The following is a 26,133-nucleotide window of genomic DNA, read 5'->3' as shown; positions in this document are numbered from 1 at the left end:
CAAAACATCAAATACCTCCCTTTTAGCTGTATGATGGTAACTATTTGAAGGTGTATGAACAGGATGTCTTTCATAATTGACAATCACAATAGTCTAATTTAAGACTCTTTCTTTGTGTGTACTATCAATGCTCTTTAGTTTAATTAAGAACAACTCAACGTTACTGGCTGTTGTTAACGTTACACCACCTTCCCCAAGTGAGCTCTTCTAGGCCTCAGAAGCATTTCCATATTGCAATGCTTATTATGAAGGACTATAGGCGCACAGCGTCTCACTTTATAAGAGAGATATTCAAAAATAACTCGAAATGAAAAATTCTTATGCTAATTAAAGTTAGCTATATTCACTTTACGATGTACACTAGCTGCACTCACGTTATTATAGTCGTCTTCCGCGGCTCCGCCAATTTTACTTCAGCAAATCAGTTTTGGCAAACGCAAACAATAATGTTGATGTGCTTTCTTGACCAGCAGATCAGAATAGTCCGCTGGACATTGCGTTTCTCTCCATATTTAGATTCAGAGCTGCTGTGTCGTTACATTTTGTTAAAGACGTAAAAAGCATGGTGCAGTATTTGGGCATTTCCATTTTTCAGCAGTGGGGGAGAACTTTAGCATTTAGTAAAAAAAAAAATTACACATATTTTACTGACACATTTCGTATTTCTTTATTCAAACTGGTACATTTAAAACAATAATATAATTTTACTATTAATAAAACTGTAATATAATACTGAAATCTAGAGTAGTTCACTTTAGCGGTATACAATCCCCCTCCCACTCCCCCCTCAAACGCGCGTCCCATTACTACGGCAACTGTGGAACGTTGGAATATGACGCGCGGTCAAAGAACATTTCGTCATTCATTTGGAATTCGCAGTTCAGTAGTCAGAAATCGATATTAATGCTAAACTCAATGGCGAGTAAACAGAGAAATATCCGATTATTGGTTTTCATCGACGACGAATTATATCAAACTTCAATCCCAGTTCTTGAACCGCAAATTACAGACATGAATATGGATATTGACGTTTCAAACTGCACTTGTGAGGATCAGGGTGGCATGGATGCCTCTCCTGAAACCACAGAAGATAACAACCCAACAGGTAACTTTTTACAGTTGACAAACACACAAAGAGATCTCAAATGTTTTCACTGACAAAATGATCTGTATTCTGGAAATATGAAACATTTTTATCACGATTGGCTGCAACACACTGCAGAAATGGAGGACAACAGTGGCATGTTTAACATCTGTCCTCAAAATTACAATGCTGATTGCTTAGGAATTGGGGATACTACTAGCTGGTAACGTTTTAAATATTTTCCCTATATGCCATTATACAAGACAAAGTTTGAATTAACTTAATATTTACTCACCATCAAGTAGATCCAACACTTAGTGAGTTTGTTTCTGTTGAACACAAAATAAGATAATTTCAAGAATGTTGGGAATCTGTAACCACAGTGTTTGTTTTTCCTAATATAGAGGTCAGTGGTTACAGCTTTTTTTAAAACATTATCTTTCAAGTTCAGCAGAAGTTGTTGTTAAATAAGATATTTCATTTGTGATTCTCTCTTGACTTTTGGCACAAAATGTTGAGCCATAATCGCAGATTGCAGTGACTGAGATGCTCATTTTATACCAACATATCATTTCACCTACTTATTGTGATACTGTTTCTAGACTGTTTACTTTAGCTATTCTACACATTTTCTTGTTTATTTAGCTTATATTATATTTAGTGGAGTGTGTTGCAGCCATCAGAATTTATTTATCTCATTGAAAACACTGGAAATACTTTCTTAATAACTAAAAGGTCCTCACATATCTTTAATTTTGGGTACATACAACATGCAGAATTTACAGTGAACTGAATCCATGAATTTAGAATATAAAATGCTGAAATGTGATAGGAAACATTTGATTGTTACTAAATGCTGTTTGAATGCTGTTTTACAGTTTTTTAAAACCACTTATAGAGTTTAATTAGGGCCAGACAGAACCTGCAGACATTTTTGATGTTTCAGCACAGAATTTTGTTAAAAATCTGCAGATTTATGCGGAATGATTTTGGGAGTCTCATAATAAAAATATATGAAATTAAAAAATAATATCTTTAAACTTTTTAGTTGATGTTTATTATGCAAATCCAATTAAATCCACTTTATTTGGTAAACAAAGCAAGTCTCTCATGTAATCTATTCTAAAAGAAAGAAAATATTAGAGCAATTTCATGCAAATGTCAACCTTGCATTGCAAAAAATTAAGATTTCACCAAAATATGGAAACCGATTCTGTTTTTGTGTTTTCTTGTATTTAACAGTACTTTAGAAATACTCAAAAATGTCTCTGTCAATGTTTTCAAACTATTATATTTGGTTTATCAAAGTCACACAAATGGAAATTTCACATCTGTCGCATACATAAAGAATAGATGTCACATCCATAACGACACTTTTTCCTCATGAATGCAAAATTGTCAAATAAAATAAAGTCAATCATTTTTGTTCTATAGAGAGACATATTTTGTCCTTTTGGTTATCAATATTTCTTTTGGGTTGAGCAGTTTAATTTTCAGAATTTCCACTGAGTTCGTTGTGTACTGTAAACCCGCAGACTTTTTTTTGTCACATCCATAACGCATGTTTATTTTCCTCATTTAAAATACAAAACATGTTTACAGATTGATATTTTTCTGGTCCCTTAACTCAGTGGTTAGTTGTCTTAGAGAACATAAACAGATGTTTCAATATAATGAGAACATATACTTTCCATGTAAATTTATGTTTTGAGTTTTTACTGCAAATGTCACATCCATAACGCTGGAATTGCTCATTACTTTACAAACTATGTTGTAGATAAATTATATGAATATTTTTATACTAGTCAATCATATTACTGAAAAGAATTTAAAAATTGAATAACTATAAATTTATACACATTTACACAAGTAAATAAACAGTATTAATGATGGGCTAAAAATCTGAGGAATTCTGTGCGTGCAGATTCTGTGTGGGCTTAGATATAACCAATGTTATATAGAGTTGACCGGAACATAAAAACATGATTTGTTTTATTACCAAAATTAAAAATAATACAAAAAATAGTTTTTTCATGCAACAGTTTATATACCTTAGTGCAGGGGTTTTCAACCTTTTAGGACACATGCCCTAGATCCAGGAAAGCATCCAGCTGATTTGATTCAGAAGGGAACTTTTTTGTTAGACGGCTCACCGGATTTATTTTCATTCACCGTCATTACTTTTAAAAAGGACCCAGTCCATTTTATTTGTATATGTTTTACTCGAATGCATAAACTCTACAGGTTCCTGATAGGTAGATATGGAGCTAACATTAATCAGATTCACTCTAGTGAACGCATAAAAATCGTTATCATAATTTCCTCGAGTGCACGCCTCAAGGTCTCAACGCCTCAATGTGCGGCACACAGTTTAAAAACCCCTGACTTAGTGAACACACAAAAATATAAAATGTAATTATTTCTAGATAAAAAAATTATATTATTCAAATTATTTCATGATATTCAAATCTTAATGTATGATTGAGGTGGAAACAGCTAAGAATAGGTATTATACGAGTCTTCAAGCTACAAACATACATACTGTTATACATACATACATACATGAACTTGACATAATTTGTGTTCCAATGTGCTCTAAATGTACCCACAAATCTAGAATCATCAATAACACCACTATATATATATATATATATATCTACATGTTAATGTGACCCCAAATGAACGATTCGTGTTTGAAGATGTCAACATTTGTTTTTGTTTTCCAGAGGTTGGATATAATCCAACTGATTCAGAGGAATTGTGTTTCACGATTCCAAGAGTTCCTGCATCAGAAACTGAATTGGACATGGTTGATCCAGAAGGCGTCCCAAGTCCAAGTCGTTCTGAACAGGAGCATGTAATTACAGCAAATCGGGAGGTCGACATCAGTGATGCCATGAACCCAACAGGTAAATGTCAACATTTCAGCAATTGAGATGCAATATTGCAATATGATAGAAATGGCCTACAATTCAGTCTAATTATACAGTATGTGCTTGGAGGTATTATATCATACTTATGATCTTTTTTTTTTCAGAAGTTCCCGAAGTGACGAAGATTGGCAAATTCTTTTCCTTCTGTCGAAAACTTTTTGGGTTCTCAGCACAGCCTGAGACAGATCCTGATTTGCTGAGTGTTTCAGAAGAAAGTGATTACGAATCAGCTTCTGAAATGGAAGAGGTCGACATGGAGCTATCATGTGTTCCAGAGCCAGAAACTGAATTGGATCTGGTTGATCCGGAAGGTGTACCAGTTCCAGGAAGTTTTGGGCAGGAACCTATGTATAGAGAAACTCTACATGTTGACCTCATCAAGCCTCATACCTCCTATGACTTGAAGAGCTCTGCGCTGGCTTCTGAACTTCTGCAGGACCCAGCAGAGCCTTCAACAGAAGAGGTGGAGAGCAGCAGTGGGATTGACCAGGGTGGCATGAATGCTTCTCCCGAAATCCCACTGGTGGACAGACCAACAGGTAAATATATCAACAGTCTTTATGATATGCAATATTGCAATGGCAAACAAGTCATTTTAATGAAGCTATTATGCAATCTGTGGTGGAAGATAACATAACTTCAAATGTTTTTGCAGAAGTACCTGAAGTGTGGAAGATGTTTGCTGACTACCCAGAGATTTATAAGTTCTTGGCACAGCATCAGACAGACCCAGATGTTGCTCAGATAATAAGTGTTTCAGAGACAAGCGATTATGAATCAGCTTCTGAAATGGAAGAGGTCGACATGGAGCTATCATGTGTTCCTGATCCAGAAACTGAAATGGATCTGGTTGATCCGGAAGGTGTCCCAGATCCAAGACGTTTTGAGCAGGAACCTGTGTTTAGAGAAACTCTACATGTTGACCTCATCAAACCTCATACATTCTACGACTTGAAGAGCTCTGCGTTGGCTTCTGAACTTCTGCAGGACCCAGCAGAGCCTTCAACAGAAGAGGTGGAGAGCAGCAGTGGAATTGACCAGGGTGGCATGAATGCTTCTCCTGAAACCCCACAGGTGGACGGACCAACAGGTAGATATATCTACAGTCTTTATGAGATGCAATATTGCAATGGCAAACAAGTCATTTTAATTAAAGCTATTAAGCAATCTGTAACTGAAGATAACATAATCATTTTTCCCACAGGCTTTCCAAAAGTGAAGATCATTAGGAAAATTGGTGCACTCATCCGAAATCGTTTTGGGTTCTTAGTACAGCCTAAGATGGACCCCGCTGTTGAAATATATGAGGTCGACACAGAGCAAACAAGTGTTTCTGACCCAAAAGCTGAATTGGATCTGGTTGATCCAGAAGGCGTCCCACGTCCAAGCAGTTTAAAACAGAAACCTGTGTTTAGAGAAACTCTACATGTTGACCGCATCAAACCTCGCGTTTCCTTCAACTTGAAGAGGTCTGTGCTGGTTTATAAACCAGAAGAGCCTTCAACAGAAGAGGTGGAGAGCAACAGTGGGATTGACCAGGATGGCATGAATGCTTCTCCTAAAACCACTCAGGTGTACAGACCAACAGGTAAATATATCAACAGAGCTATTGTGCGATCTATTGTGCGTTCTGTGGTTGAAGATAACCTATTTTTCTCCTAATGTTCCAACAGTGAAGAAGATCAAGAAAATTGGTGCATTCATCCAAAAGCATTTTAGGCTCTCAGCACAGCCTAAGACTGTTGAAATACATCATGTTGACACAGAGCAAACAACTGTTCCTGAGTCAGAAGCTGAATTGGATCTGGTTGATCCGGAAGGTGTCCCAGGTCCGAGCGGTTCTGAAAAGGAACCTGTGCCAACAGAAAGTATGGATGTCAACATCACTGATGCCATGAACCCAAGAGGTAAATGTCAACAGAGCATTTGAGATTCAATTTTACAATGAGATGCAAACATGGCTATGAATTCAGCCTACTTTATGTCAGTGGAGATGTTTTTAATAACATTATTTATCTTCTTTTTTTTTCAGAAAGCAAAAAAGTGAGCAAGATTAGCAAAATCTGTGCATTCTTCAAAAAGCTTCATGGCATCTCAGCAAAGCTTAAGACCAAACCTGATGCACCACAGCGGTTGAGTGTCCCAGATGCAAGCACTCCTGATGTGACTGACCCAACAGGGCCTTTGAACACCAGTGTGACCGATGAGGATGCCGTGGATTATTTTCCTGAAACCCCTGAAGATCACCGGCCAATAGGTAAAGCAATGAGATCCAGCATTACAATGAGAAATCTTTTAAATCATTCACATAATGGAGGAACATAACGATAAAGACAGTGTTTAAAGTCATTCGACAGTTGATTTTTATATTCTAGTAAAAATCTAAATCTAATGTCTTTGTTTTTTTCCCTTTAAGGAATCAAAGAGTGGATGATGAATAAACTTTCGGAATTCCACTGCAAGCATACAAGTCCTAGACACGATCTTGCAAAGCCGGGTCCGAGCAGTTTGCCTTCTCAAAAACAGCTGGAAGAAATTTTCGACTTTGAGAAGCTTGCAGAGTTATTACAAGTAGAAGACACCGTGAACAAATGTAAACTGCCCCTGTCACCATTTACGGAGGTCTGGCGCAATGTCTACATTGGAGATGAGTAAGTCTACAGCACAAAAACAGCACAGACCATGTGATAAACTAAAATGAGGGAGTATTAATGGGAATCAAGTAAGGAATGATTGACGGTTATTAGAAAAATACTCCACCATCTCAGGAGTGGGTTTAATTTCTAATAACCAGACTGAATTATTTCATTTATACATACTTAAAGGGACGGTTCACTCAATCATGAAAATTCTGTCATAATTTACTCACTCATGACGTGATATTGTGAAAAATGTTGGAAACTGGTAACTGTTGAGTTCCATAGTACATGTGTTTCCTACTATGCAAGTCAGTAGTTAGTAGTTTGGAATCACTTGAGGGTGGGAAAAAAGTGAGTAAATCTTCACTTTTGGGTGAACTATCCCTTTAAAGACATGGTTTAGATGTTGTTTTGGTTTGTTTTGTCTGTTGTCGATTGTGCAATTTTAATATCTGATATTGCACATTGATTTTAACTGTAATGCAGTGCAAACCTGCCTGGAACTATTTTAGCTTTGTGTTTTCTGAAAATAATTGCACGCCTTTTTAGTGAAAGACTAACCAAAATTGCGTTTTTGTGCAGAGAGACAGCAAGAAATCGACGCAAACTGATGGAATTGGGAGTCACCCATATCCTAAATGCAGCAGCGCCGAAGATGGCCTGGTTGGGAAAACTAAGTAAGAGTGGAGTCAACGGAAAGGTCCTTACAGGACCGGAATATTATGAAGGCATGGACATCAAATATTGCGGCTTGCCTACAACATACGACCAGTCCAGAATCATCAGATACTTCTGGCCAGCTGGCAAGTTCATCAGAAAGGCCCTGAGAAACCCAGACAGTAAGATCTTTCATCAAGCCTTTTACACTCACTAACTGTTTGTGTTGGACTTTGTGTTGACTTACTTTCTGATTTTATTTCCACAGATGTCCTGTTCATTCACTGCAGGCATGGTGTCAGTCACGCGCCAACACTGTTTGTAGCATATCTGATGATGTACTACAAAATACCTCTGGAGGAAGCCTTGAGTTATGTCACCAGGGCGAGGCGCATCAGGCTCTTCACATCCTTTCTGCTCCAGTTGTCGTTACTTGAACCCAAGAAAAAGAAAGAAATCAAACGGCAACAAGGCATAGTAATATACAACTGAATAAACAACACTGCACAGAAAGGTCGCTGGTTTGAGTGCCACACAGAAAGGCCTTCTGGTCTAGCCAGGACTCAAACCATCGACCTTAGCCCTAAGCTATTTTTATTTTTCAGCTTTCTTTTTATGTCTCTGGATATATGTGCACTTTAAAAAATGAGTTTCAGATTAAGCAGGAAATACAATTATTGAATTAAAACAAGCCCCAGTGATAGACGAATCTCTGTAGGTGACCTACTCACACCTGCACAATGTGCGATGTGCAGCTCTGCACAAGAAGTTTGGCCAGAGGAGAAATGGCCGTGCCCAAACTGAGCCTGGTTTCTCTCGAGGTTTTTTTCCTTCACTTCAAAAGGTGAAGTTTTGTTCCTCGCCACTGTCGCCACTGGCTTGCTTGGTTTGGGACTTGTGGAGCTGCGCATCGATGGATTAGCTCTTCAGTGTTTGGGCTTTCAGCAGTGGAAATTTAACCACACTGAACTGAACTAAACTGAAACTCAACCGCACTGAGCGTTTCAATTTACTAGAACTTCTGTATTACCTGTGTTTATCTGTGCACTTATACTATTGCTTTTCTTATTGTGCAAATGAAATTAATCAGAGCACAGATTCTGCCCCGATCTATGCTCTGATCTATTTCAACTTTGCACTTAAAAAAAGCCACTTTTTTAATTTTAGAATTTAGATGGTGCACTTGCCAAAAACAATCACGCTTAGATTGAGCTTAAACCGAGGATCGGTATCCATAAGCGTTGGAGAAAAGAATAAGCCAGGAGGATCCTGTTGCCCCAGCAGCTCCACCTGGCTTCCTTTTCCCTAATAAGCCTATGGATACCACTCCTCTGGCTCCGCTTCACTAGCACATGCGGAGGAGAAGAGGGAGGGCTGGGTGGTAAACAAATTCTAAATTATATATGTTTTTCAGATTTTATTTTTCTGTTAAAGCAATGCTCAGATTGAGTGCACAAAAAAATCAGAGAATATTTTTTTCCTGCTCTATGCTGTGATTTATTTTAACTGTTTACTAAATTATTTTTAACTGTGCAGAATGTCATTGTTTTTGTATTGTACATATCTTTGAATAAAGAAAAATGTTCAAAAATCTTGTTGTAGGTGTTTGATTTTAAAAATAGTCTTCACACTGTACACCCGTCTTTTCTTTAAGAACAAATGCAAAACTTGCAGGAAAACAAATACAGTTGAAGTCAGAATTATTAGCTCCCCTGTTTATTTTTTACCCAAATTTCTGTTTAATGGAGAGAAGAGTTTTTCAACACATTTCTAAATATAAAAGTTTTACTAACTCATCTCTAATAACGAACTTATTTTATCTTTGCCATGATGACAGTAAATAATATTTGACTAGATATTTTTCAAGACACTTATATCCAGCTTAAAGTGCCATTTAAAGGCTTAACTAGGTTATTTAGGTTAACTAGGCAGGTTAGGGTAATTAGGCAAGTTAGTGCATATCGATGGTTTGTTCCGTAGACTATCAGAAAAAAAATTAGCTTAAAGGGGCCTTTTTTTTGTCCTTATAATGGTGTTTAAAAAATTTAAAACTGCTTTTATTCTAGCCGAAACAAAACAAATAAGACTTTCTCCAAAAGAAAAAAATATTTTCAGACATACTGTGAAAATTTCCTTGCTCTGTTAAACATAGTTTGGGAAATATTTAAAAAAGAAAAAGAAAATTCAAAGGGGGGCTAATAATTCTGACTTCAACTGCATATATGTGTGTGTGTGTATGTATATATATATATATATATATATATATATATATATATATATATATATATATATATATATATATAATATATATATATATATATATATATATATATATATATATATATATATATATAATTATTTTTTTCACAGAATTTTTCATAAATATTTTATTGCAGTTGAACTCTTTAACAGGCATACTCAATGTATATGATTTCTGCAAAACTAAAAAACTCCAGTTTTAGTCATTTTCCATAAGTAATTTTCACATCATTTCTTCAATGCACAGCATACAAACATATCTCAAAAGTCCTAAAACATAAACTCTTCATATTTATCTTCTGCTGGTGGCGTATAAGCAGAGTCAGGGGTTTTTGACTAGTCTGTATAGACTGAATTTCTGTATTATTAAATTATATATAATATTTCATATATTCTCCCACTTTGACCATCTTTAGGCAGACATCTTTCCTCTTTATTAACTATACTGGAAATTTAATTCTGTAAATGAAATACTGGAAATTCTTTAATATAAACACATTTTCTGTTCTAATCTCAAGTCTAGGCAAATAAGCCGCATTTTTATGACTTCATCCTGTACACTTCTTACAAAGTATTTTAAAAATACAACACACTAAAGTATTTTGATACAAATATTAAGCCATTTTCATCAGCCCTACCAAATACAAATGAGAAAATACTATTTTGTATTTGAAATACAAGTATCTTAAATACTTACGGCAAGCTATTTTGGCATTTAATCTATAGCCCGTACTAGTATCTATTTTCATGTTACTAGTGCTTATTTTTTAGATACCAGTATCTTTTCCATTAAGTACTAGTGCTAGTGCTTATTCATTAGATACTAGTGCTTATTCATTAGATACTAGTGAATATTCATTGGATACTAGTGCCTAGTCTTTAGACAATAGTGCTCTTTAAAAAGATACTAGTGTTTACTCATTAGACACTGGTCCTTTTTATTAGACACTAGTACTCATTCATTAGATACTAGTACCTATTTATTAGATTCTATGTGCATTCATTAGATACTAGTACTTATTTATTAGATACTAGTACTTTTTCATTTGGTACTGGTATGGTACTAGTTCTCACTTATTACTGATATTTATTTTAATAGTGACTAATAACTATTCTGTTGTTACTAATATTTTTTTCCCATTGATTTCTATAGAATCTGTCATTGAGATATCAACTATTCAGCTTTGACTAGTGTGTAATCCAGCTGGGACTAGTACATATTTTTATGTACTTGTAGTTAATCATAAGGTACTATGCTTATTAATTAGATACTATACTTATTCATTAGAAACTAATATATTTAATTGGCACTAGTACCTTTTCATTAGATACTAGTATCTATTTAATAAATAATAGTTTAATACTAGTTAAACTAGTTAATTAATACGAAACTCTAGTGCTTTAAAATACTGCCCATCCTTGCATATAATAATGATGTGTTAATTGGACAAAATGATTATTTATACCCAGTGGTGTAAAGTAACTAATTACAAATACTCAAGTTACTGTAATTGAGTAGTTTTTCTCAGGAATTGTAATTCACTAAGTAGTTATATAAATGTGTACTTTTACTTTCCCTTCAGTACATTTTTAGTTTAGTATCGATACTTTTACTTCACGACTTTCCTTCATTCCGCAGTCCCTACTTAATTTTTTCCTGTATATGGGGATTAGAAGAATCAGTCCTGTGATTCTGTCCAATCAAATCCCACATAGAAGGTAAATCGCACCATAATGTACTACCTCAAGACATGAGTGATTTATAATCGCAGCAAACTGTTTGGAAGCATTAAAAGTGTTAAAGAAAATGTCCAAAATCTTTACACGCCTTGACCCATTTTGTACATGCCACTGATGAGAAGATGGCGGATGTTTACTATATGATGACTGAACTGGCCTTTGGAAATTAAAATCGGGTTGGCGTCAGAACTCAACGCCAGGTCAATGTCCAGCGTCCAACCTAACGTCTGATGATGTTACAGATTGACGTTGTGTGGACATTAACGTACCACTATGACGTCTATCAGATGTTGGATTTTGGTTTCCACACCTGATGAATAAATGTCAGTATTTGACATCAATATGACGTTAGTTTAAGATGTTGGCTCAATGTTGGCTCTTGGTCACTTTCTAACAACCTAAAATCAACCAAATATCAACGTCATTTGGTGACAATATTGGACATCAAAATTATGTTATCATTAGACACTGTCTAGACATTGAATTTTGGTCACTTGACATCACAACCTAAATCTAACCTAATATTAACGTCTTGGGCAATAACTCTGGTACGCATGCACAAATCAGAAGTAAATGCATCAGCTTTTTAACAGCGTAATACTCACTACTTTTGAGTACCTTTGAATGGGCTACTTTTTACTCATACTTTGAGTCATATTTACAACAGATACTTTTACTCTACTTGCAGTACATTTTTAGGCAAGTAATGGTATTAAGTATGATTTTTTTCAGTACTCTTTCCACCACTGTTTACACCTCAAGAAATTAAGTTTTTAAATTCCTCCTCTCAGTAGCAGTTGATGGCCAGTAAACTGGTTATCTATTTAGAGCAGGGGTAACATACTTTAGGTTTTTAAATGATTTATTAATTTAAATGCCAAATGTGAAATGTAAGAAGTATCTGTGAGTGTATGCTGCAAATGAAATCTCCCTACAGGGACAAATAAAGTTAACTAGGTCACACTTTACAATAAGGTTCATTAGTTAATGTTAATTAATGCATTTACGAACATGAACAAACAATGAACAATACAATTACTACTGTATTTGTTCATGCAAGTTAACGTTAGTTAATGAAAATACAGTAGTTCATTGTTAGTTCATGTTAACTCATGCATTAACTAATGTTAACAAGCATGGACTTGGATGTTAATAATGCATTAGTAAATGTTCAATTATGATTAATAAATGCTGTACATGTGTTGTTCATGATTAGTTCATTTAGTAAATGCATTAACTAATGAACCTTATTGTAAAGTGTTACCGTTAACTAACTAACTAACTAACTATTTGTTCACATAACAATTCAAACACCTGACTGATGATATAATGTGAAAGTAGAGTGAAAGTATATCAGTAAATCTCTGTAAACAGGCTTTTTGCATAACATGCTACAGAAAAACGCTGCTAACAGGTAACATTTCGCATTCATGAAGAGTGAAATATGAATATATATTTTTTTATTTTAGTTTTGAAACATTACATAAAGTAAAAATACAATTATTCAGATATATGTTATATCCATAAACATTACTATAGTTACAACAACCAAAAATAATGAAGTAAATATATAACAGGAGAAAAAAATTAATAAAAAATTGCAAAAGAAATTAATTAATAAATAAGATAAAAAATAAAAATATTATAAAATACTTCAATACATATAAACTAAAATAATAACTTAGGATACAATCATCGACTACAGCGGGGGATCAGAACTAGAAAAAAAATCCTTCCTGAAATCTAACATTAAATCATTCTTTTTGTTTTTAATTTGCATTAGAGACTTTTTCAGATTTTCCATTTCTAATAAAAAAATATAACATTTTGGTATACATTTCGCAAATTTCTGTTTATGTATAAAATATTTACCTTGTAAAATGTAGAAGTTAACAACATACTCGAATGTTCTTTTTGTGTGTGAAAAAGTGCAAATCACATCTTTTAAAGATAGCCTGTAATTAACATTTCTTTGCCAAAATAACACATCACTAACATCATTCCAAAATTTAAGAGAGGCATCACAGTTATAGAAAAGATGAGATAAGTCTTCCTCATGTATATTACAAAATGTGCAAGTACTCTCAATATCCATGAATTTAGAGAGTGAAATGTGAATAATACAAACTTACTTTCTGTAAAATGGCGTAATCTGCAGGGTGATGGACAGGGAGGTGTTCAAAAAGGTTGTCACCCTTCGCACTGATAGTCAGGAGCCATGGTGCCTATTGATTATTATTGTCATCGATATGTTTATTTTTAGTCTTAAAAACCGTTTAACCGTTACTACTGACTTGCATTGCGATGCAGCAAGCACGAGATTCATCCAACTATACTCTCCAATGATCAGCTAAAGTAATAAGCCACGTACAATTTGTATTCCTCACCTGATTGTGAGTAAATTAATAACAATTTTCCAGTTTGTGTGAACTACCCCTTTAAAGAACCGAAAGCCATACCTCATACGCGTTGATGACGTCATGACGCTACTTCCGCTTTACCGGTAAGCGAAAGCGATCTGTTCTGTAGCCTGTACATGAGATTCATTTGTGTCCTGAAGTTTGTCTTGTCAGTGTCTATTCAAAGATGTCTAAGCCGAAATTAATAGTGTTCGACCTTGGTAAGTTTTCAAAGTTCTTGTTTAAAGTTGTACTCTGACTGTATATGAATTGTACTTTGCGGCTTGTGAGTTATGTATATATTATATGTTTATTAGACTTATGACTAATAGACGTTATGCCTCTTTAACCACTTCTTTATGTGTTTTGTATAATGTCTGTAAATGTATTTTGTTTAATGTGGACAGTATATACAATATGACAGGTGGCTGATGCCAAGTGTATTTATATAATACATTAATATTAAATTACTCTATTAGTGACCATGTCACTTTCTTATAATTATAAGGATTCGTAGTAAAGATGTATTGAGCATTTTTAACCTTGTATAGCCAGGGCAGAATTTTAACAGATAATTTTGTGCCCTAAATATATGAGATGAGATCATACATGAGATGATGTAAGATTTGTGACTTGTTTCCTGATGGGTGTAGTGATGGGGTGATAACCAGTTCCAAGCTTTACCTCAGTTTGGAAAAGTCAGGGTTTTAAAACAATAGAAATGTTCAGTTATACCGTTCCTAATGTATATATAAAGGTTTTTTGAAGTGTTTGGTTTTATGTGTTGTAAAGAAACTAATAAAGAGAGCATAAGTCAGTAATTTATTTTAATTATTTAGACTTACATGTTTACTGTTCCAAAATATTATAAATGTTAAAGAATCAAAAATGCCTAAACTGAAATTAATAGCAATTGACCTCAGTTTTCAAAGTTTGTGTTTACAGTTGTACTCAGACATTACAATAGAGGCTTGTGAGTTATTTTTGTATTATATACAGTTAAAGTCAGAATTATTAGCCCCTGTTTGAATTAGTTTTTCTTTTTTAAATATATTTTCCAAATGATGTTTAACAGAGCAAGGGAATTTTCACAGTATGTCTGATAATATTTTTTCTTCTGGAGAAAGTCTTGTTTGTTTTTATTTTGGCTAGAATAAAAGCAGTTTTAATTTTTTAAACACCATTTTAAAGACAAAATTATCAGCCCCTTTAAGCTATACATTTGTTTTTCGATTGTCTACAGAACAAACCATTGTTATAAAATAACTTGCCTAATTACCCTAACCTGTTTAGTTAACCTAATTAACCTAGTTTGACCTTTAAATGTCACTAAGCTGTATAGAAGTGTCTTGAAAAATGTCTAGTTAAATATTATCTACTGTCATCATGGCAAAAAATAAATAAATCAGTTATTAGAGGTGAGTTATTAAAACTATTGTTTAGCAATGTGTTGAAAAAATCTTCTCTATGCTAAAGTGAAATTGGGGAAAAATAAACAGGGGGCTAATCATTCTGACTTAAACTGTGTGTGTATATACACACATACATACATACATACATACTTACACTGTATATTAGGCTCGTTACGCCTCTTTAACCACTTCCTTATGTGTTTTGTATAATATCTGTAAATGCATTTTGTATAATGTGGACAGAATATACAATATGACAGGTGGCTGATGCCAAATGTAATGGGTATTTATATAAAAATTCTTAATAAATTATATTATTTTAATAAATAACTCTACACTTTCTTATACTTAAAAATGATTTATGTAAAACATAGATGGGCAATTTTTTATCTTGTATAGAAAGGGCAGAAATTTGACATAATATTGTGTGCTCGAAGTATATGAGATGAGAGTATACCTGAGATGATGTAAGATTTGTGACTTGTTTCCTGATGGGTGTAGTGATGGGGTGATAACCAGTTCCAAGGTTTACCACGGTTTGGAAAAGTCCCTTTTTTAAAACAACAGAAATGTTCAGTTATAATGTACCTAAGGTTTATGTTAAAATGTTTTGAAGTGTTTGGTTTTATGTGTTGTAAAGAAACTAATGAAGAGAGCAGAAGTCAGTGATTTATTTTAATTATTTAGCCTGACATGTTTACTGTTCCAAAATATTATAAATGTTAAAGAATCAAAAATGCCTAAACTGAAATTAATAGCAAATTGACCTCCGTTTTTAAAGTTTGTGTTTACAGTTGTACTCAGACATTACAATAGAGGCTTGTGAATTATGTTTATATAGCTTATATTATATATTATATTGTTTATATATGTTTATATTATATACAGTTGAAGTCAGAATTATTAGCCCCTGTTTGAACTAGTTTTAGTGTTCCTAATCTGCAGTTGCCTCTCTGGCTCCACCGCTAACTGTACTACAAAAAAAAAAAAATTACTAATGCTTCGCTGGCGAGGCAGTGGCGCAGTAGGTTGTGCTGTCGCCTCACAGCAAGAAGGTCGCTGGTTCGAACCTCGGCTCAGTTGGCGTTTCTGTGTGGAGTTTGCATGTTCTCCCGGGGGTTTCCTTCGGGTGCTCCAGTTTCCCCCACAGTTCAAAGACATGCGCTACAAGTGAATTGGGTAGGCTAAATTGTCCGTAGTGTATGTGTGTGTGTGTGTGTGTGTGTGTGTGTGTGTGTGTGTGTGTGTGTGTGTGTGTGTGTGTGGATGTTTCCCAGAGATGGGTTGCGGCTGGAAGGGCATAAGCTGCGTAAAAAAAAACTTGCTGGATAAGTTGGCGGTTCATTCTGCTGTGGCGACCCCGGATTAATAAAGGGACTAAGCCGACAAGAAAATGGATGAATGAATGAATAATGCTTTGCTATTTATACTTTACACACCTGAAACTTGTCTACCGCACTTATTCATTGTTGCTCTTATAGTTGTGTAAATTGCTTCCTTGTCCTCATTTGTAAGTCGTTTTGGATGAAAGCGTCTGCTAAATGACTAAATGTAAATGTAAATGTTTTAAATATTTCCCAAATTATGTTTAACAAAGCAAAGAAATTTTCACAGTATGTCTGATAATATTTTTTCATCTGGCGAAAGTCTTATTTGTTTTATTTCAAACAATAACTTGCCTAATTACCCTAACCTGCCTAGTTAACCTAATTAACCTAGTTTGGCCTTTAAATGTCACTAAGCGTAAAAAAATCTTCTATGCTACACTGAAACTGGTTTGGACATTGTACTGCTGGATTGCGTCTCACTATAGTTGTTAAACGTGATATTTAATTAATCTTGTCTCTGTCTTACGACACTTCCGTCTTTTGAATCTATTAGGTAACGTGTCACAGCCTCAGTACACTGCTTCAGTCTTTCACTTTTACACTTGTACTTAGTAATTTTAGTGAAAACCTCAGATATTGTTGGTTGTGCTCCTTTTTTACCGACCAACCTCCCTTGTAAAAAGTGACTGACAGGTGGTAATTTCTATGTAACTTATATCTTTATTTATTTATGATTTATTTATGGGTGAAACAATAACCATGCGGGTCAGGTAGTTGAAAGGGTAGGCTACAAATAATTAATTAGTTATGAATTAATTAATTATTCATAAATAATTAATTCACCTCCGCCTATGACGACGATGCCATCGTCCATCGCAATGCTTCACGTTAGACATCGTACGATGCCAAATTAATTGACATCGCCCAACCCTACTGTGTTTCAGCAGTTGCCATCAGGACTTCGTTTTAGAGTTCCTATTTGCAGGACAAATAGATTTAGAATTTCTTTTATAATGGTGGCCATTGGGTCATTAAATGAGACCAGCAGGGAGGGAGAAGCACCTAAAAAGTGATGTATTGTATGTTGTGTGGTAATATTTTGTTAATGTGTACATGGACAGCACCTTGCTGCAATTTTAGTTTCCCTAAACTGGATGATAAACGGGATAATAAACACAGTGAACTAAAAAGGAGCTTTGGATATGCTTGTGATACCAATGTCACATTCAGATATGACAGATCAAAATAAAGCACAAAGAAAAGCCTACCTCTCAGTTCGGTTTCACTATGCAAATGGATTTGTAGAGCAGCCTTGTTATTTGAAGTGATTCGTTTCACTTCTTTTAAATGGAAGTTCCCCAAACTTAAAATGCAACCTATAATTTGAAATGCATGTGATTGGCTGCTCATAAATCCTGGAGGATGAAGTGTTTAGAAAATGTAAAACTGCAGAATGTTTTCTGAGAGGTTTGGGTTTAGGGGTAAACTTAGGGGAAGAGGAGAGAATATACTGTCTAAAATATACAGTAATAAATCATTACATCTATGGGTGCTCCCAAAACACAAAAACCCAAGTGACGTATCAGAATGCTAATTTGTATAACGACATGGGTATGACATAGGTATAACAGTGAGAATGTGAGTAATGAGGACATTGCATTTGTGTGTTGGTTTGACCTACATTATGAGAACCCACAGTCCTAATATTGTGGTCTTTAGTTAGGTTTCCTGCCCTGTATTTCAAATAGCAAAATATATATCTCTAATAACTGATTTATTTTATCTTTGACATGTTGAAAGTAAATAATATTTTACTAGATATTTTTTCAAGGCAGTTCTATATATAATATTCTATGTCAGTGGTTCTCAAACTGTGGTACGTGTACCACTAGTGGTACGCAGGCTTCCTTCTAGTGGTACATGGAGGAATGAAATATGTCATGTACATGCTACACATATTTCAAAATTTATTAAAAATGATGTATATAATATGCCATATGGCATATAGCCTATATTTCTGAGGTAATCTGCCACGTTTTTTTAACTGTGCAGGGTTGTAGCTGCTTTACTGGGCCACTGTATTTCAATATTGTTCATTTTGGTGGTACTTGGAGAGACAATTTTTTTCTGAGGTGGTACTTGATGAAAAAAGTTTGAGACCCACTGTTCTATGTATAATGATGGTTTGTTCTGTTGACTATCGAAAAAAATATATAGCTTAAAGGCTATAAAGCTTATAATTTTGACCTTAAAATGGGTTTCAAAAAATGTAAAACTGCTTTTATTCTAGCCAAAATAAAACAAGTAAAATTTTCTCCAGAAGAAAAAAATATTATCGGACATACTGTGAAAATTTCATTGCTCTGTTAAACATAATTTGGGAAATATTTAAAAAAGAAAAAATAATTCAAAGGGGGGCTAATAATTCTGACTTCAACTGTGTATAGGCGAAATACTTTTATGTATTTCTATCCTTGTTGTAATAGGCATACCAACATGTATATATAATTAATTTCTTGGTTTTAAACAGATTACACACTCTGGCCATTCTGGGTTGACACTCACGTCCAAGCGCCATTTCACATCGATGACGAGTATGTTTTTTTCAGCTCTTGTGTTTGTTTTCATTTAAAATATTTGAAGTTGTTTACCTGGTTGTTGGTTCTTTTTTGCTTTCACATGAACCTGTCTTCTGCTCTTCCAGGGGCATAGTGAAGGATTCCAGACGTGAAAAAGTTCCCATTTATCATGATACAGAAAAGATCCTGCGCTCACTCCATAGTCAAGGCTACAAGATCGGCATCGCATCACGGTATGATTTCTGTTGAACATTGTGACAATCATTGTGAAATGATGATTGTGATGATCTTAATCAGATAAATATTAGAGCTTTTGTGCAAAATTAATTCTATATTGATTCAGAGATTTTCTAAATTCATCGCTATTCTGTCCTGCAGTGGATTGTGATGTTATTTTTTAACAGCAGATGGCACTGTATGCTTTACAAACCACTGTACTTTGTTTGAATCCAATTCCTTACAAATACCACTCGAACCTAAAATAACCATGAATAAAGTTAGAAATGGTTCAAGCGAGTAACGAGTGTTTATAGTGAGCTATGTTTACATTACTGTAAAACTGTGATGTAAAAGCCAACTTACATGACTAGCCTAGAGCATCGTCTGCTGTTGAAAACGCACTTAGAGTGTCATTTGCTGCTAAAAACTAGCCTAGGGAGCCGTCTGCTATTAAAACTACCCTAGAGCACCGTCTGCTGTTAAAACTAGCCTAGAGCGACATCTGCTGTTAAAACTAGCCTAGAGTGCCATCTGCTGCTAAAACTAGCCTAGAGCACTGTCTGCTGTTAAAACTAGCCTAGAGCACCATCTGCTGTTGAAAACATACCTAGAGTGTCATTTGGTGCTTAACTAGTCCAGAGCGCCATCTGCTGTTAAAACTAGCCTAGAGCACTGTCTGCTGTTAAAACTAGCCTTGAGCGCCATCTGCTGTTAAAACTAGCCTAGAGTACCGCCTGCTGTTAAAACTAGCCTAGAGCACTATCTGCTGTTAAAACTAACCAAGAGCACTGTCTGCTGTTAAAACTAGCCTAGAGCACCATCTGGTTTTAAAACTAGCCTACAGCACTGTCTGCTGTTAAAACTAGCCTAGAGCACTGTCTGCTGTTAAAACTAGCCTAGAGCACCATCTGGTGTTAAAACTAGCCTAGAGCACCGCCTGCTGTTAAAACTAGCCTAGAGCACCGTCTGCTGTTAAACTAGCCTAGAGCACCGTCTGCTGTTAAAACTAGCCTAGAGCGCCATCTGCTGTTAAAACTAGCCTTGAGAACCATCTGCTGTTCAAACTTGCCCAGAGCGCCATCTGCTGTTAAAACTAGCCTAGAGCACCATCTGCTGTTCAAACTTGCCTAGAGCGACATCTGCTGTTAAAACTAGCCTAGAGCACTGTCTGCTGTTAAAACTAGCACAGAGCACCATCTGCTGTTAAAACTAGCCTAGTGCACCACCGTCTGCTTTTAAAACTAGCTTAGAGCGCCATCTGCTGCATTAAAATAAACTAGAGTGCTGTCTGCTGTTATTTATTTTACTAGAGCATCAGCTGCTGTTAAAAACTAGTCTAAAGCGTCGTCTGCTGCTAAAGACTAGCCTAGCAGCAGATGGTCCTCTAGACTGGTTTTTAGCAGCAAATGGCGCTCCAGACAACTTTTAACAGCAGATGACTAGACTTAACTTGACTAGAGCGCCATCTGCTGTTAAAAACTTGACTGGAGCACCATCTTACAGCATTATACAATTATGTAAAAATTAAACAACAGACATACTTAATCTGACCTGTAATTCACCCTAAATCGTATGTTTTAAATGAAAACTGCTTTCTGAAAAATAGGCAGATAGGCAAAGTATTAAAAGGAAAGTTCGCCCAAAAATGAAAATTTACTCACCCTGAAGTGGTTCCAAACCTTTATGTCTTTCTTTATGATGGGAAAAACCAAACACGATGATAGTCAATGGTTACAAGTTTCCATCATCCTTCAAAATATCTCCTTTTGTGTTTAACAGAAGAAACTCAAACCAGTTTCTGGCAAGTGTAGAGTTTGTAAATCCTGACAGAATTTTGGATGAAGTATCCCTTTAAAATTATTGTGTATTTTGGGGGTGTACTGCAATCCATATATACAGTAGTGTTTTAATGTTTCTAATGTAATCTTGCACTAAATTCAAGGCTTATGCTAGTTTGGTTGAATAAAATAAGCAAACAATGTAAATGAAATATGATAACAAGATGCTGCCATGCCAGAAACTTGTATTATTGTCAGCTAAAAGAAAGGCGCTCATAACAAGAACAATATCATAACGATATCATAAGATTCATTTACAAAGAAATCGCTTCCTCCGTTTCAGTGAGAAGTGAAAGCAGGAGAGGGAGTGTGTTTCAGGACATGGATTAGATCAAATTTAACAGGGAGGGAGGATAATACATTTCCATGCACACAAACACTCACTCTTTGTCTGCATTGCCCATGAGAACACATCCATCTATGTAGAAAAGTGATGTACATATTATAATTTTCGTAATTTAAAAAAATAATTTCATACTGACCACCAGGAAAACTCCCGATCATAGATATATGTATATATCTCTGGCGGGCGAGGCAGTGGCGCAGTAGGTAGTGCTGTCGCCTCACAGCGAGAAGGTCGCTGGGTCGAACCTCGGCTCAGTTGGCGTTTGCATGAACCTCGGCTGTGTGGAGTTTGCATGTTCTCCCTGCCTTCACGTGGGTTTCCTCCGGGTGCTCCGGTTTCCCCCACAGTCCAAAGACATGCGGTACAGGTGAATTGGGTAGACTAAATTGCCCGTAATGTATGAGTGTGTGTGTGAATGTGTGTGTGGATGCTTCTCAGAGATGGGTTGCAGCTGAAAGGGCATCCGCTACGTAAAAAATGAATGAATATATCTCTGGCCCCAGAATGGCCAGTCCTTCACTGCATCTTGGTCCCACATTCATTTCAAAGGAGCACTACCCTGTACTAAAATGGCGGCTCTATTGACGCATTCCTTCGAATAGACAACTACAAAGTAGGCGACATCTAATGTATATATATATGTAAAATATTAATGTTAGCCTTTTTTTCTGTTTCTTAAAGGACCAGTGAGACTGAAGGAGCCAATCAACTACTGTCACTATATAATCTCGACCAATACATCTCATTCAAGGAGATCTACCCGGGGTCAAAGGTCACTCACTTTAAAAGGTACATAGCTGATTTTTTTTTTGTATAAACAATCTTGACTTTGTGGCACCATGCATACTTTCTGGTGGGAATCTTTTTTGTTTCCCCTACCTCTAGTTAAAATTTGTTTATAATACATACGCTATCTGACAAAAGTCTTGTTGTGGATCCCAGTTGTAAGAGCAACAAATAATTACTTGACTTCTAGTACATTATTTGGAAAAGTGGCAGAAGGTCAATTTTTCCCATGAATCATCTGTTGAACTGCATCCCAATCATCACAAATACTGCAGAAGACCTATTTGAACCCACACAGACCCAAGATTTACAAAGGAATCAGTCAATTTTGGTGTAGGGAAAATCATGGTTTGAGGTCATTCAGTATTGGGGTGTGTGAGAGATCTGCAGAGTGGATGAAAACATCAACAGCCTGAGGTATCAAGACAGTTGTGCTGCCTATTACAATACAAACCACAGGAGAGGGCAAATTCTCCAGCAGGATAGCGCTCCTTCTCATACTTCAGCCTCCACATCAAAGCTCCTGAAAGCAAAGGAGGTCAAGGTGCTCCAGGATTGGCCAGCCCATTCACCATATAGGAACATTATTGAGCATGTCTGGGGTACGATGAAGGAGGATTCACTGAAGATAAATCTAAAGAGTCTTGATGAACTCTAGAGGTCTTGTAAACGCTTTCTTTGCCATTCCAGATGACTTTCTTAATAAGTAATTTGAGTCATTGCAGAGATGTATGGATGCAGTCCTCCAAGCTCATGATGGAGTCAGACACAATATTAACTCTTTCTCCACTGCAGCATGACTTTATATTCTATACTGGACATTACTTCTGTTAAGAGACAAGACTTTTGTCTAACAAAGTCAGACCTTACTGTCCTAATGAAATCATTAAAAATCACAATTAATCCAACTTATGACCTAAGTGTTACTTTAAGGTGGTTTACAAGACAAATGCCTTATGTCCAATACAATACAATATTTATTTATAGAGCACATTTAAAAACAACTTAGGTTGACCTAAGTGCTGTACATAGGAGTGCTAAAAACAGAGAAGCAGAATATAAAAGAAACTTTTAACAGATAAGAGCAATAAAACATCAAGGAGTATTAAAAGCGAGAGAAAATATAGGTCTTTAAAACAGACTTAAACACAGAGATGGAGGAGGAAAGTCTAATGTGAATGGGTAGACTGTTCCAGAGTTTAGGACCAGCAACAGCAAACGCTCGATCTCCTCGTTTTTCAAGGTGTGTTCTGGGCACGGTGAGTAAATTGAGATCGTAAGTAGCCAGCAGCAAGCTCTCTGCAACTCTCACATGGTCGCCTACTGAAGCTAAGCAGGGCTGCGCCAGGTCAGTCCCTGGATGGGAGACCACATGGGAAAGCTAGGTTGCTGCCGGAATTGGTGTTAGTGAGGCCAGTGGGGGGCGCCCAACTTGCAGTCTGTGTGGGTCCTAATGCCCCGGTATAGTGACGGGGACGCTATACTGCTCTGTGAGCGCCGTCTTTCGGATGAGACGTTAAACCGAGGTCCCGACTCTTTGTGGTCATTAAAAATCCCTTCGAAAAGAGTAGGGGTTTAACCTCAGCATCCTGGCCACATCTGCCCACTGGCCTCTGTCCATCATGGCCTCCAAACCATCCCCATATTCCAATTAGCTTCATCACTGTCTCCTCTCCACCAATCAGCTGGTGTGTGGTGTGCGGTCTGGCACAAAATGGCTGAAGTGTGTGTGTGTGTGTGTGTGTGTGTGTGTACTGTGTACCTTCTCTGACTGCTGTTGTTGTGTCTCCAGGCTGAAATCTGCCAGCGGCGTCCAGTTTTCTGACATGATGTTTTTTGATGACGAGGAAAGGAACATCGTGGAGGTCGGCAGGCTCGGTGAGTCTCCGCGTCGTCATCTTCACAGATCTGCAAGTGTGTGATGAAAGCTGGATTGAATGGCTGTTTTCTGCTCTCTTTATTGATTCAGGTGTTACCTGTGTGCTGGTTTTCAACGCGATCACCTGCAATCTAGTCAATACAGCACTGGAGCAGTTCAGCAAGAAGCAGTGATGAAGGGGAATCCATTCGCAGAGCAGTCTGACGTGTTCACGGGTCATTTCTGTTTAAACATTTCAGTGCAATTGCTGCAAATATTTATTTATGTTTTATAACTATTAGATTTTAATATTTGGTCTACTCGTGATGCAGGTGTTCATTAGTTTGCCATATATAAATTGGTTGACTCCATCATTTTTTAAAAAGTGACATTCACCTGTGCTTATTTTTACTTCCAATGGTGTTTATGCACAGCCAGTGTTTTCTATTACCAATAAACTTCTGGTGAATGGTTCATGTGACTTTCTTTCATTCATTCATTTTCCTTCAGCTTAGTCTCTATTTCAGGGATCGCACACAGCAGACTGAAACACCAGCTATTCTAGCATACGTCATACACAGCGGATGCTCTTCCAGCCGCAACCCATTACTGGGAAACACTCATACAGTATGAGTGTCATATCATATTCACACACTAATACACTACGGCCAACTTAGTTAATTCAATTGGTCCCACTTTATATTAAGTGGCCTTAACTAATATGTACTTACATAGGAATTAATAGTTTGTTACAATGAACTTATTGTGTAAATACATGTATTTACTGTGTACTTATGCTTGATTAAATACATGCATGTAATTACATCTGTAATTAACTTTTGTAACTACATTTGTAAATACACTGTTGACCATCCCTTACACCTTAACCCACCCTTAAACCTACCCACAACACCAAACCTGTCCATAACCCAACCTCTATCCCAACTCAAAAGCACCACAAGTGTTCTCAAATACATTATAAACACAGTAAGTACATTGTAATTATTTTTTGATGTAAATACATAGTAGTTAAGGACACTTAATATAAAGTAGGACCATTCAATTCACCTATAGCGCATGTCTTTGGACTGTGGGGGATACCAGAGCACCCGAAGGAAACCCACGCTAACACGGGGAGAACATCCAAACTCCAAACAGAAATGCAAATGGTCCAGCCGGGACTCAAACCAGTGAGCATCGTACTGTCAAACTTTTATAGTTTGTTTTACAGCATCGCTGTTGTAATAGAATTAAAATATAATCAGCAGGGTTCATATCGTCACCTTAGAATTACAAGGTTCAATCTGCATTCTCAATGATTTTGAGATATTGAGCTTCAAAATTTTGGCATTTCATACAGCAAACAATATGCGTGTAACAGTTCTATTTCATACATTAACATGACAGAGACCCTAAATGTACTCTAAATGTAAATTGTCAATATTATCAAATTATTAAAAATATCAATTCTCATAGATTAGTGTAAAACAAACAGGGCAAATGCAGATCGAACCGTCTGATTCTAAAAAGTCATTTTCCGTATGGAATTATAAGGTTCTAACTGGCAGATCATTAATTGAAGGACTAATCAAGAAATACAATCACAAAATACTGTATATAAATTGGTGTTGTAACAATAGGTTGATGCTTGAGAAAGTGACATTTTTGCTTTTTATAACATTTATTTCATGTTTTAGGATCAATATATTTTGTTCTTGATCAAATTAAATATACAATGCTGTGCTAAATATTTTATCCAGTGCAGCTGTTAATTTCATGTAATTAATATGGTAATACTTATTGAATTTTATGCTTTATATGAATTATTGAGTTATGTCCCATAAATTTAATTATTTTCCCTTCAGAGTTTAATATCAAATTTAAAGACTTTAAAAGAAAACAGACAATGAGCAACTGAGTTTAGTAAACACTGAAACATATATCAGCAAATCTACACACACACACACACACACACACACACACACACACACATATATATATGTATATGCATACATATATATATATATATATATATATATATATATATATATATATA

At 35.8% G+C, this 26,133-nt stretch overlaps 2 protein-coding genes across 4 annotated transcripts; both read left to right on the top strand.

Annotated features, from left to right (window-relative positions):
• Positions 1 to 523: 523 nt before the first annotated feature.
• LOC141380555 (uncharacterized) lies at positions 524 to 8,904 on the top strand. Of its 3 annotated transcripts, none has more exons than XM_087307674.1 (10): positions 524 to 1,105; positions 3,811 to 3,993; positions 4,125 to 4,556; positions 4,676 to 5,107; positions 5,222 to 5,605; positions 5,691 to 5,924; positions 6,050 to 6,274; positions 6,434 to 6,668; positions 7,239 to 7,495; positions 7,582 to 8,904. In XM_087307674.1, exons 1-10 carry the CDS (start codon positions 904 to 906, stop codon positions 7,803 to 7,805), a joined length of 2,808 nt encoding a protein of 935 aa, XP_087163800.1. In that variant the 5' UTR covers positions 524 to 903; the 3' UTR covers positions 7,806 to 8,904. The 3 variants fall into 3 exon arrangements, with proteins under 3 accessions (XP_087163800.1, XP_087163799.1, XP_087163801.1); XM_087307673.1 differs by having other exon boundaries at positions 4,673 to 5,107; XM_087307675.1 differs by having other exon boundaries at positions 4,122 to 4,556; positions 4,673 to 5,107.
• A 4,904-nt stretch (positions 8,905 to 13,808) lies between these two features.
• On the top strand, positions 13,809 to 24,551 carry mdp1 (magnesium dependent phosphatase 1). Its single transcript, NM_001386482.1, has 6 exons — positions 13,809 to 13,932; positions 18,982 to 19,045; positions 19,156 to 19,263; positions 22,115 to 22,222; positions 24,012 to 24,097; positions 24,189 to 24,551. Exons 1-6 carry the CDS (start codon positions 13,899 to 13,901, stop codon positions 24,269 to 24,271), a joined length of 483 nt encoding a protein of 160 aa, NP_001373411.1. The 5' UTR covers positions 13,809 to 13,898; the 3' UTR covers positions 24,272 to 24,551.
• Positions 24,552 to 26,133: the final 1,582 nt, after the last annotated feature.

The sequence above is a fragment of the Danio rerio genome, chromosome 23 (genome assembly GCF_052040795.2).
Source record: "Danio rerio strain M-AB ecotype USA chromosome 23, GRCz13ab, whole genome shotgun sequence".
NCBI lineage: Eukaryota > Metazoa > Chordata > Actinopteri > Cypriniformes > Danionidae > Danio > Danio rerio.
This window is presented reverse-complemented; position numbering and strand designations above follow the sequence as displayed.

Excerpts from the sequence above, each read along its gene's own strand:
- LOC141380555 (XM_087307675.1), top strand. The coding sequence starts at position 904 with ATGCTAAACTCAATGGCGAGTAAACAGAGAAATATCCGATTATTGGTT. Across the intron at positions 3,994-4,121 it reads TGATGCCATGAACCCAACAG|AAGTTCCCGAAGTGACGAAG; the intron begins GTAAATGTCAAC and ends TTTTTTTTTCAG. Across the intron at positions 5,925-6,049 it reads TGATGCCATGAACCCAAGAG|AAAGCAAAAAAGTGAGCAAG; the intron begins GTAAATGTCAAC and ends TTTTTTTTTCAG.
- mdp1 (NM_001386482.1), top strand. The coding sequence starts at position 13,899 with ATGTCTAAGCCGAAATTAATAGTGTTCGACCTTG. Across the intron at positions 22,223-24,011 it reads AAGGTCACTCACTTTAAAAG|GCTGAAATCTGCCAGCGGCG; the intron begins GTACATAGCTGA and ends TTGTGTCTCCAG. Across the intron at positions 24,098-24,188 it reads CGTGGAGGTCGGCAGGCTCG|GTGTTACCTGTGTGCTGGTT; the intron begins GTGAGTCTCCGC and ends TTATTGATTCAG.